This window comes from Pectinophora gossypiella, chromosome 13 (assembly GCF_024362695.1).
Source record: "Pectinophora gossypiella chromosome 13, ilPecGoss1.1, whole genome shotgun sequence".
Lineage (NCBI taxonomy): Eukaryota > Metazoa > Arthropoda > Insecta > Lepidoptera > Gelechiidae > Pectinophora > Pectinophora gossypiella.
In genome coordinates, this window is record NC_065416.1 from 1 (window position 1) to 13029 (window position 13029).

The following is a 13029-nucleotide window of genomic DNA, read 5'->3' on the forward strand; positions in this document are numbered from 1 at the left end:
GGCTTTTAATGTTTTGATTAAGGTATGTTTCGTTATTTCTGTGCCATTTAATATTATTGCAAATAACATTTTTGATTATTTTTTATTTTGTGTTATTATTAGTATAGAAAATTTGGTATTTCACTCTACTGCATCAAAATTTTATGGAAGCCTGTCTTTTTTATTGCATTATATGGTAGGCCACGTCTTCCCAAAAATTTTAAGACCACTCCCGTGGCTCTAGGACGCCGGGAAAGCAAAAATTTTGCCCTCCCACCCATCCTGTTGCGAGTTATTAGGAAGCCTCGGTCACATACCTACATAGAGAAAATCTCTAACAATGATATTAAATTATTAAATTACTAATTTAATTATTTTTTCATATATTTTTTTTAATTAAGAGAAGTCAAGAAATTTATTAGTGATTAAATTATTTACTTATTACCGTTTTCAAAAAAAGAGGAGGTTCTCGATTCGACCGTAAATGTATATTTTTTATTTGTTCGGGGATTACTTCGTCGTTTATGAACCGAATTTGATACTTAATTCATTTTTTTTCGAAAGGAGATATTCCCAAGGTGTTCCCATGATAAGGAAGTCAGGGTCTGATGATGACAGATCAGACAAATCGAGAGGAATTTTCAAAAATCGTAGGGGCGACTAGTGTGTTTGTAAGATCAAATTAGTTGGATCAGGCTCTAGGCCTGGGGAAAACTTCAAGACTTTAGGAAACTGGTCAGCATCAGGGAGACACCCTACGGTCTGGCAAAACTATAAAATGTAAAGCAATTTTTCTTTGACGTGCCGTATATAAATCGTGGTCAAATCCAATCGCCGTTGAAAAAAACAAAATAGCGGAAAAGCAAGATGGCCGCCATACAAAATTTTTTTCCAGAAAATGTTTCCGGGGTAAAAATTATATATCGGGGCTGTGATCGGAACGTCATGTAAAATATTGAAATATCTCCCGATTTTCGAAAACTGCTCCGCATCAGGGTGACACCCTACGGTCTGGCGAAACTATCGCACTTGAACCAATTATGCTTTCACGAAACCTATTTAAATATTGGTCCAATTTGTTTGCCGGTGAAAAAAAAAATCAAAATTGTGAATAAACAAAATGGCCGCCATACAAAATTTTGTTTTTCTAGAAAATGTATCGGGGGTAAAAATGATGCATAGGGGTGATTGGAACGTCATCTTTGAAAACTGTTCCGCATCAGGGAGACATCCTACGGCTTGGCAAACCTATGGCACCTGGAACTTTTCTGTTTCCACGAAACTTATTTAAATCTTGGTCAAATTCTATACGTATATTTACTTGACACCGACTTCAAAATTATATAATTAATTAACTAATTGAAAATACGTACTTATTACTTTGTGCGAAGTAAATTTATTTATTGCTTTTTAGTTTTGCGTTTGAAGTCTTTTTAGTCTTTTTTTTTTGTTAAAATTTTTATTTTTTTACTTATTTATGTACCTATATAGGACATATCTACTAATTTCTTCTGCACCTTCCTTCCTCCTATTCCTTCCTAATAATTTCTGCTGAATATTATTTACTTACTTGTTTCCTTATTTTTAGGTTCGAGTTAATTTACTTTGTGGCGGTTTAGATTGAGGGCGAATAAAAAAATAAATGTCAACATCTTTTATTTTTAAATTCTTAATCTAATATCACAAATCGGAACGATTCACATATCTCTTATAATAGGTACGGGTATTTACAAAACATACAATATGAATCCTCGCAACGATAGATACGGAACAAAATCAGGCGAGGGCTCCCGACGTCGTCTACACGAGCACGGGGAGGCGGCTCGGGCGGTCGAGCAACCGCCGCTATAAGGGCACCTCCGCGCCCAGCGCCACCAGCCGCGGGGCCAGGCGGCGCCGCGCGGCCGCCGGCGGCCCGGCCCGCTGCGGCGGCGGGAAGGCGGGCAGCCCGCCCGGCTGCGAGCCCAGGCGCCGCGCGTCCAGCCGCACGCCGTCGTCCGCCGCCGCCGGCAGCAGCTCGAGGCGCGGGTACAGCGCCGACTCCTCCGTCTGTACCTGCCGGTCGGCCGCGGCGCGCTCTGCGGAGACACACCCTCATGAGTACGTAGAATAGGCCGCGCGTGGTCGGGCGCCCCGGGGCACTCACCGGTGTCGGGCAGCGTGGAGCGGTCGGTGGAGGGCGTGGGGTCGGGCGGCGGCCGCAGCGGCGCGGCGGCCGCGGAGCCCAGCAGCGCCGCGCTCACGGCGCCGCCCGCCGCCGTGGCGCCCGCGCCGCGCCACTTGGCCGGCATCAGGCTGGCGCGCACGTTGCGCTCCGGCCGCATCAAGATGATGTACAGCTGCGGGGGATCGATTTGGGAGTCGTTACTCGGGCGGTCGACACTCGGACGGGGGGCCGTCGGGCCGGGGAGCTCACCTTCGGCGAGAAGAGGCAGACGAGCGTGACGCTGGCGCTGAGCGAGATGGTGACCGCCATGCTGGTGACGCGCAGCGGGACGTGGGACGCCGTCCCGAAGTACAGCGGCACGAACGCGAGCCAGATCACGCACGTCGTGTACATCGTGAATCCTGCGACAGACTTCCGTTATAGGAGACGGTTGCGAAACGTCGAAGAGGCGACCGGTCGCGACGTAGCACACACCTATATGCTTGCTCTCGTTGAAAGCCTCGGGGATCTTGCGCGTGAGCACGGCGTACACGGTGCAGACGAGCACGAGCGCGCCGGGGTAGGAGAAGGCGATGGCGATGGACGCGCCCACGTGCGAGTCGCACACCAGCAGCTGCAGCTCGCGCGCTGGGAAGTGCCGCACGGCCCGCGCCGGCCACGCCACCTGCCACACGCCCAGCACCACCACCTGCCACCGGGCGAGATACGTTCGAAACGCGTTACGCTTACTATTTTTATTATTTAATTTTACACACGCAATCCATAACAGGTTTACGACCCAACATCCGCAGTGTAGAAGCGTGGTGGAGTACGCTCCATACCCCTCCCGGTTGATTGAGTCAAATTCAAATTCAAATTCAAAAATATCTTTATTCAGTAGGTAACATAGTTACACTTTGAATCGTCAATTTTACATAACGAACGTCTCATCCGCCTAAAACTACTGCAGCTTCTCACAACCTGTATAGCCGGGGAAAAGAAGCTGCAAGAAAAACCTCGGCACAGGGCCCTAGACGTTCTTTAAAAAAATAAAAATAAACATAAAATATTGGTATACAATTGAGTAATTTAGCTGCCTAATATCAGTTCTCAGACAGTTAATCCCATGCATTCATATCTTCTAAATAATCACTAACTTTATAATAACCTTTTTTGTAAAGTTTTTGTTTAACTACTGTCTTAAAACAGTTGAAAGGCAAATTCTGAATGTCAATGGGAATCTTATTGTAAAAACGTATACATTGCCCCTTAAAAGATTTAGTAACCTTATGTAATCGACTGACTTGTAAAGCAAGTTTATTTTTGTTCCTGGTATTAACAATGTGCCGATCGCTATTTTTTGCAAATAATCCTATATGTTTTTTTACATATATTAAGTTTTCAAAGATATATTGTGATGCCAAAGTTAAAATATTAATTTCTTTAAATTTATTTCTAAGTGACATCTTGGGTCCCAATTTGTAAATCGCCCGAATGGCTCGCTTTTGCAGAACAAAAATGCTGTTCATATCTGCAGCATGACCCCACAGCAAGATGCCGTACGACATTAGACTGTGGAAGTAGGCAAAATAAACTAATCGCGCGGTTTCTACATCAAGAGTGGAGGCCTGTGCCCAACAGTGGAACGTATATAGGCTGTTTATGTAATAGGCTTACGACACATACACGAGTATCTGACAAAGGAACCGTAAACAATTTTTTTGAGTTTCGGTACCTGGATGGAGACCAATATCGAGCAGATGACGAGCTGCGACTTCGGAGATATGAGGGAAGGTCGGCGCGCGGACTTGCGACTCGCTGCGAAGATTCGGGCGATACGGTTAGTTTTCGTCAGTAGAGCTGCGTACACGACGGTGAAGCAGCAGCCGGTGCCGAATCTGCATACACGGACACGGTGAGTGGAGGAGGTGGCGGGGGGGCGGGGGGGGGGGGGCGCAGCCGGGCTGGCACACTCACCGCTGCAGCGCGCACAGCAGGTCGGTGGGGCGCAGCACGAGCACGAAGGTGAGCAGGTAGCAGGTGAGGATGCCGCCGAGCAGCACGAAGGACAGCTCGCGGCCGCTGGCGCGCACCACGGGCGTGTCGCCGCGGGCCGCCCACACGCCCGCCACGAACCTGCACACGACAACGTGAGTAGCGGTGGCGAAGGTGGCTGCGGCAACGCAGGGCGGACACTCACAGCGTGGCGGCGATGCCCACCGCGGAGAAGGCCATGGCGGCGATGGCGGGCGGCGCGTCGGGCCGCATGTGCAGCGCGGGCAGCGGCGCACAGCGCATGCGCCGCGCGTCGGGCAGCGTGCCCAGCGGACACTCCTCGCACGCCGTCTCCAGCAGCGGCGAGCGGATCTGTCGACGAACACTCTCGTTACCACGTCCACGTTCGGACGGAAACCGTTTCGCATGGCTTACGATTGTCACCGACCTCGTAGTGCGTGCAGTTGAAGCAGTGCCAGCAGCAGCTCTCGCCCTCGACGTACTGCTTGGCCTGGCCGGTGAGGCAGGGCGCGCTGCACACGGAGGCGGGCGGCGCCAGCTCGCGCTTGAAGCGCAGCTCGTCGAGGCGCAGCTGCAGCGAGCCGTCCAGGTAGCGGCCCACGCGCACCCAGCGCCACGCGCCCGGCGCGGTCTGCTTGAAGTGCAGGATGTTGTAGCGCGCCGGCCCGTCGCCGTTGCCGTCGAAGTGGAACTCGTCCCCGCTGAGACCTGCCGAGGAATGAGGTCAGCGTGTCTTCGCGGGATGCCGAAGTTAAATATGGACGCTTTTCTCACCCGTGAACCGCACGCGCCGCAGATAACGCAAAAGCGTCGATCCGCTAGCGGGCCGCATCGCGTCGCAGAGCCCAGGCGCACCTCCGCATAATTCTCGATGCATGTCTCTAAGAATATGTAAACAAAAGAGGATTACTTCGGGGTGAACATGAAGGACAGCTGGGCGGTAGAGTGTGTGATCAGCTCACCGGATGGCGTGCGCGAAGGCGAGCACGGCGTCGGCCACGAACTGCAGCTGCGCCTCGAACTCCACGTGGTCGGCGGCGAGGCGCGCACGCGGCGAGCACGAGCGCGTGTACTCCGCGTTGTACGGCGTACGCGCGCTGCCCGGGTAGCGGCAGCGGAACTGGTCCTCCCAGAACTCTGTCATCGAGCCGAATATACGATTACGACCGTATGTCGTCGACACGACATATTGGACGAACTAACTACCGTGGGCGGAATTAGTATTTACCGACAAACCAGGGGTTCCTGCGGTTATTCTCGACGGTGAGGTTGAGGAAGTACTCCTTGAAGCCGCGCACGGGGTTGGCCTGCGGCTGCACGCTGATGGTCCCCTCGACGGCCCGCTCGCGGCCGGCGGACACGAGCGCCCGCGCCGACCACCCGTCGGAGCCCACCCAAGAGAACGCGTCCGTCGCGTTCAGCCGCGTCACCGCCGCCATCACGCCCGCCACCTCCTGGTCCGACCCGAACACTATCACCCCTGCAATGCATGCCGGGGAACTTTCACATATATGCAAACGGAACACTTCTGACGTTCATAAAACTGCCCCAAGCATTATTATGCTGAATAATATATTAACGAAATCTCAGAAATGTGCAATGGTATACCTCTCTATAGAATCCCTTATAGCCTTGTTCGGAGAACAACCAGTCCGACAATCGTACTGTCACGGGTTTGAATCCTAGCTCGAGCTATAAACCACTGAATTTGACTTTGAATTAATGTTTGGGTCATAGACAATTGATATGATGTGGTTTGCAAATTGTGGTGGTTAGTGTCCGGTTAATGGCAATAGGCTCGCCCATTATTACATTTGACTTGAACATAGCTGGTGAGGAGTTTACGTACTATGTATATCTGCGTACCCTGCGTGACGCTACGTTATACCTCGAGCGCGCGGGCGGGACAGCAGGCGCAGCACGAGCGCGTCGTAGGCTTGCGCGTCCGCCTCGCCGGAGTCCTTCACGAGGCGCTCCTTCACCGCGATGCAGATGTCGTTGCGCGCCAGCATCGTCTCCAACTCCTCAAACGCCTGTCGCGAGGAAAGAGAACGTACACAACGGCATTTTATTATATCGAGTACAATAGCGTTAAATTACCTTTTACCTTAATGCCATAGTTGGATTCCTCGTATATTATAGATACGTAGCTCCAGCCGAGCCTCTTGACGATCTCGACGATGGCGCGCACCTGGTGCAGGTCGGAGGGGATGGTGCGTGTGAAGTACTCGAAACGTGCCTTGTTCGACAGCTCCGGCGACGTCGAGAAGAACGACACCTGCACAGGGAACGAATAATGATGCAATACTCGTACATTACTATGTAAATCGGGTCAAGTGCGAGACCTTACAAAACTATTGTCTCAATACATTGACATAGGTATTCTACCTGCACGGAGGTGACGGAGGACGCGGCGCCCACCACGCCCGAGATCACCTTGCGTGATGACGTCATTGGTGTATGATTGAGTTTAGAGTGTGGGGTCGGGACGCACCTGCGGGATCTTGAAGAGTCGCAGCAGGTTGGCCACCTGCACGGAGGTGACGGAGGACGCGGCGCCCACCACCCCTGAGATCACCTTGCGCACCGCCGTCGCATTGCACGCGTACTCTGCGTCGTCGATGTTGCTTATTGAACCTGGAACGCCAAATCGTTGAGGAGAAAAAAGAAATACATCGGCCAATCATAACTAGGAGTGGCGGGAGAGACGAATACCCTTAATGAAGTCGAGGGCCATCTCGAGGCCGTAGGTGTCGTTGTCGCAGTCGTCGAGCACGTGCGCTCCGAGGCGCACGCCGGGTGGCGCGAGGCGCTGCGCGTGGTCCAGCGCGAACAACATCGCCTCCAGCGCCTGCACGCCGCCCTGCGGCATCACGCGGCCGCACGTGGCGCCCTCCGACCGCGAGTGCACCTGCACACACACACACATACCGTTACATGGCGCCCGAGCCTGCTGATGGCGACTCCGTCGGAACACAGTGCTACATCACCATCATGAGCCCGCCGAGCACGATGTCCCCCTCGACGACGGCGGCGTGCTTGACGGGCCACACATCGCGCCCGGCCGCCGCCAGTCGGGCGCCGCGCCCACCGCTCGTATCAGGAGGTGGGGGTTTCGTCGCCGCTTTCGACTTTCGAGATTTCTTTTTCGATATAGATCTCGGGCTTTCGTCGGAAGACGTCCGCGTTCCGTTTTTTCTAGTCAAAGATCTCGGGGTCTCCATCGTCGGCGGCGATCGTGATTTCGAAACGGTCCCCGCGGTGGCCTCGGGCAGGGCGAGAGATCCGATCCTGTCCGTCTCGACCCCGCCGGCCACCGGCGGCAGCGAGGTGGTGGGCTCCAGCGGCGCGTGCGGCGCGGTCTCGGGTCGCGGGCCGCGCGCTCGCAGCGAGGAAGCACTGGGTCGCGCTGCACTCTCCGGTCTCTTAGTGTATTTTTTCTTTTTAAATATTTTAGAAATGTCGAACGTTCCTATAAGTGAATGGGACTCTCTTCGGGAGCGGAGATGCGCGGGGAGGAGCGACCGCGCCGGGTGGTGGTGGAGGCGGGCGGAGAGCGAGCGGTTCCCCGCGGCCTCAGGACCGCAGGCGCGCGTCCCCGCCAGCAGCAGCGCCAGCAAGGCCGCCAGCACGGCGCCGGCCGGGGCCCGCATGCCGCTTTCACCGCGCGACGTGACCACCGACTCCACTCATTGCCAGTGTGATTCTGTCAATTCAACTTTGCACCACCGATAACCACATTTAGGCATCACATTCAAACTTTCGAAACTTATCGCTCGACACTCTTTCGAAGCGTGTCTCGCGGCCGAATAAAATCAGCGACCGACATCACATTATTTCACTGAATAAAGTTGCGGCGAGCTCATAATACGTGGAGTACGAAGAGTAGGACAACGCGTGTAAAGTATCGTAAAGTTTTCCATGGAGCGGTCGCGCGCGGCACGCTCGTGGCGGCGGGCGGGCTGCGGGCCACTGCCGCACGGTAGTGCCGCCGCGTCGCGGGCGGCACGCGGCGGGCGCCGCGGCTACGGTGCCACTAATTGTCGTCAGATCTACTGTAAAACTTTGACAGCCGAATAGCAGACAAGTTGGGTGCCAGACGTAGTAACCAATATTGTACTAGCGCAAGTGATTTAAAAAAGGTTGTAACAATAAAAGCTTGTAAAAAGAGTACTTTGTTATAGTAGCACTTACTTGCTTCATTTATAATTAACCGGGTATCAACTGGGAGCGGAGTCTAATTTTTGGGCACAATCTACTAGACAAATCAGACCTTGTCACCCGCGACGTCTCCTAAAGGGACCTCTCCCTTTAAGCCTTCAGACAGCCATGTTAGTAATTAAATGTTTATCAATGTGTATTAACAATAAAATATGCATAAAACACCCGCCCGCCCTTGTTACACGCAACTTTAATTATTTTAGTTTGAGTCAAACTCAAATTTCTAGGAGCTCTTGTCCTAGTAGTGTACCCACTACTTGAGGTAGTATCATCGCAGCAACACGGGTCTCCGGTCTGTTAGTGGAGTCAATGAAGAGTTTTTTCTCAGAAACGCGTGTAGGTATTATATCAAGTTTAAATTAACATGTAATACATATGTCTGCGGCCTTATGAAGCTGTATAAAATCAAGCTTCTAAATCAATGCAAACCAAAAATATCACAATTTTTGACTGTTTTTACATTTACAAACTTATATTTGCAGTTCGTTAACAAATCGCGACGTAAAAAAGATGGTGTCGGCTCTACTGTTGGCTCCATATTGCCGGTATGTTGTTTACAGTTTTGTTGACCGTTATGCGGATCAGTCAAGCGACTATTGGCGATTGTTTTCAAACTCAAATTTCAAATTTCAAAATATATCTTATTCAGTAGGTAACATAGTTTACACTTTGAATCGTCAATTTTTTACATTAACGAACGTCTCATCCGCCTAAAACTACTGCAGCTTCTCACAACCTGTATAGCCGGGGAAAAGAAGCTGCAAGTAAAAACCTCGCACAGGCCCTAGACGTTCTTTAAAAAAAAATAAAAATAAACATAAAATATTGATATACAATGAGTAATTTAGCTGCCTAATATCAGTTCTCAGACAGTTAATCCATGCATTCATATCTTCTAAATAATCACTAACTTTATAATAACCTTTTTTGTAAAGTTTTTGTTAACTACTGTCTTAAAGCAGTTGAAAGCAAATTCTGAATGTCAATGGGAACTTATTGTAAAAACGTATACATTGCCCCTTAAAAGATTTAGTAATCTTATGAATCGACTGACTTGTAAAGCAAGTTCTAGTTGTGAAGGAGATTGTATTGTTTTCGATATAAAATTTCAACAAAAATTTAATCATACTCATAAGTGTATTTTATGTCGTCGTTAAACATCTACAATTCTTCAATATTTGTATTCACATCACTAGAAAAATTTTAGCTGGGTTAATGGCAGCCCCCGACGGATATTCCTCGGTTAGGTATGTATTATGGTAAAATTATTTTCGCTACATTTAAGTATATCTTCGAGAAACAGACACGTTAGGAAAAACCTGTAAACATCCATATTCATTGTTTAGGTACTTAAGTAAAGGTATCTATTACCGATTTCTCGAGATATCAACTCTTTTTTAGAAAGTATTTTTAAGTCTATTATAATATTTCGTTACATAATAATTGGGTTAAGTCGGGGGTTTTGAGTTATTTTATTCTTTTTCGTTGAGATTTTTACCGTCGTGGGTGTTTGAGTGTTTAATGTTCACAACGTTTGTTGGTTTTGAGGAAAAAAATAATAAGACACCTTGTTAGATTGAGGTTTGCAATGCGACTGGTTCTATTCAATTTTTAACAGTAGTTGTGTAGCAGAGTACAAACTCTGCACATACTGGCCTTTTGTTCGGACTATCATCATTTGAAATTACGAAATTCTCATTCCATTCCATTCGCATTTCCTTTCATTCTACTCACTTTTGACTCACTCAGACTTTTTAGAGAGCATACAGGAATTATAATCTATATAATGTGTAGGTAAGACTTTACGCAAAGTGATGATGATAAAATAGAAGAAAGCTCGTAACGGCTCTAAAATCTATTACAAATACGCCGTCTAGGTATCGCTATGCATTAATTTTGAAATTTTACTCCGACTATTACATTAAACATTGTTAAAAGTTACCTCTATAACACTCATCTGAGAACATGCACCAATCACCCACGAACCCATTGCTGAAAACCGCATTGAAATCAGACAATACGTTTTAATTTTAATAATATTGCAATATAAACGTTTCACACTAATATAGCAGCGCCCCCTAGTGAGTTAATATCATAAGATTTATTTTAGACCATGCACCAATCAACTACGAACCCATTGCTGAAAACCGCATTGAAATTGGACAATGGGTCGTTCTTCTTTTTTATCGACAATGATCTGTCTTACGTTCTGCTTTTGATAAGTTGTTTTAGAATTTTATTTCATGTTTCCATTGTCCAAAAATATAGTTATCTTATTATACTCAAAATAGAAGCAAAATACTAATCGGTTCCTCAATTAGTTATTAACGTAGCTTCATTGTTTTTCACAAAATTTTGTGACAGAGTGGTATATTGAAATGCTGTCTCCGATGAAAAGGGCCACTCTGTCACAATATTTTTTGGAATACGCCTGCAAAGAAAAGTATGTTACCAAGATAAAGAGAACCACTAAATAGTCCTTTACGGACAGATCTTTATATGATGTTTTAAAATATTTATTGCCGTTATAATTTTTAAGATGTTAAGTCCGATTAATTGGGAAAATGTCTTTTTATTGTCGATAAAAAAGAAGAACGACCCCAATACGTTTTAATATTATTGCAATACTATTTTCCACTAATATTGTAGCGCCCTCTAGTGAGTTAAAGACGTAATTTTTATTATTTGGGAACAAGCATTAAGCTACCACGTACACATTGCTGAAAACAGAATTGTAATCGGACATTTCGTTTTGATTATATTGCAACATTGTTTTGCACTAATATTGTGGCGCCCCCTAGTGAGTTACAGCCATGACACCTATCTAAGAACATGAACTCATCAAACAAAAACCCGTTATTGAAAACCGCATCAAAATCGGATCATTAGTTTAGAAGATAGGTGGGAACTTTACTTTGCACAAACGCATACACAAACATCTCTCACCCTAAACGCATATACTTGCTCCGTTCCGTCGTGGGTAAAAAGATAATGCAAAATATCGTAGTTCTAGCGATTATTTCAACGTACTAAGCTTGCCACTTTTCTGTTTTACCTGTCATTTCATCAGTAATATTTCCTGAACTCCATTTTTGTCAATTTTATAACTATCTTTTACATCTTATTTTAAACCTGATTTCTCTAAACGATTTTTTTAATTTATCGATAGTCATTTTTTTATAATTTTTATTTTACAATGGTGTGACTACAATGTGACGTGTCACACCTTCCCGCCTGCGAGAAGTGGCATCAAAATGTCGTATTGACAACTAACGCCATGGCTACTGCCTCCGGTCCGCGGAGGCCCGTGTCGCTCTATGGCTACAAAGTGTTAAATCTTTTTTATTTGCATCTGTCATTCGATAACAATAACAATCATGTCAAGAATGACATTTCTAAACGTAAGCTTATGTCAACGTTTACGGCTCTCATTGAAATTTATGAATAATTAAACATGTATTGCAAGTTTGTCGTACATAGCCCGTGTACATAGCGGACGATCACTACAACATCACAACGAGAATGTACCGTATCGTCACGTACCGTTCGGGAGGATATTTTTTATAATACATCAGTTCGAGTTTCGTGAACGAGAACCACCACAATGGCAAGTGCGGACAACTTGCCTCTGATACCGAATAAAGGGTGAGGGAGCACTCTAGTGATCGACGCCGACGTCGCCACGGAGGCCGTCTCGCCACACGACTGACCGGCGACGTCGCTGTGCAGGCACGGCTGCGGCGGCGACGTGCGGCCCGTGCTGCGCTCCGTGCTCCGCGAGCGCAGCGCGCGCCTGCCGCCGCTGGGGGGCGCGCCGACCGAGGCGGCGCCGCGGGCGGGCGGCGTGCCGGCCGAGGCGGCGTCGCGGGCGGCGAGTGCGCGCGGCGCCGGCGCGGCCGCGGCGCTTCGGCGCGCGGAGGCGGCGCTGCGGGCGCAGCGCGCGCGGCGCCTGGCGCGGCGCCCGCCCGCACACCCCTACACGCTGCACGCGCCCCCCCGGCCCCTCGCGCCCCCGCGGCCCCGCGCGCCCCCGCGGCCCCGCGCGCCCCCGCGGCCCCGCGCGCCGCCCCCGCCCGCGCCCGACCCGCCACGGCTGCGCCGCGCCGACCTCATGCCCGGCATCGACCAGAACGCTACGCGTGAGTGATCCGAGATTAACAACCGAACTTCGAACGATCGAAAAGGGTCGCTCGCCAGCGGGTGATTACCTTTATCTGTAGCGATGCCGCCGTCGCGTCGCGTTGAATGCTTTCAATTCGACTTGTAGGCGAGGAAGCCCTCTGGGTGAAGAACGTCATGAACCGAAGTTCCGGGGACGTGAGCGGGCTCGAGGCGGTCGGGACGCCGGTGGCGGTGTCGCAGTCGCCCGAGGAGCCGATGTCCCCGCAGTCCGAGTGCCGCTCCGAGCAGTCCATGAGGTGAGACGCCGCCCCCGGCGCCGGCGCCCGCGTGGCCCGCGCTGACCCGTGCTCGTGTCCGCAGCATCGGCGCGGTGGCGGACCGCAAACCTCCGCCCCCGATCCCGCCGCCGCCGGGCCCGCCGCCTCCCCAGGACGTCGTGTGCGTCCCGCAGGACCTCCACTACGTCAACTTCACCGTCGGCGAGCTGTACACGGTGAGTGGGGCGGAATAATATGACGAGGATCTCGCGCCTACGGAAAATGACC

The 13029-nt window shown here is 49.7% G+C and overlaps 1 protein-coding gene across 1 annotated transcript in view; it reads right to left on the reverse strand.

The window, feature by feature from the left end:
- Nucleotides 1-1824: 1824 nt before the first annotated feature.
- LOC126371976 (metabotropic glutamate receptor 2-like) overlaps nt 1825-13029 on the reverse strand; it is a 126444-nt gene continuing 115239 nt past the window's right edge. The window contains exons 2-16 of the mRNA XM_050017471.1: nt 6857-7052; nt 6636-6778; nt 6249-6419; nt 6030-6174; nt 5370-5621; nt 5104-5278; nt 4916-5022; nt 4569-4849; nt 4326-4492; nt 4103-4261; nt 3861-4023; nt 2621-2834; nt 2396-2547; nt 2126-2318; nt 1825-2057 (exon numbers count right to left, since the gene is read on the reverse strand). Of these exons, the coding sequence (XP_049873428.1) occupies nt 1825-2057; nt 2126-2318; nt 2396-2547; nt 2621-2834; nt 3861-4023; nt 4103-4261; nt 4326-4492; nt 4569-4849; nt 4916-5022; nt 5104-5278; nt 5370-5621; nt 6030-6174; nt 6249-6419; nt 6636-6778; nt 6857-7052 (2751 nt within the window). The remainder of the gene's footprint in view (nt 2058-2125; nt 2319-2395; nt 2548-2620; nt 2835-3860; nt 4024-4102; nt 4262-4325; nt 4493-4568; nt 4850-4915; nt 5023-5103; nt 5279-5369; nt 5622-6029; nt 6175-6248; nt 6420-6635; nt 6779-6856; nt 7053-13029) is intronic.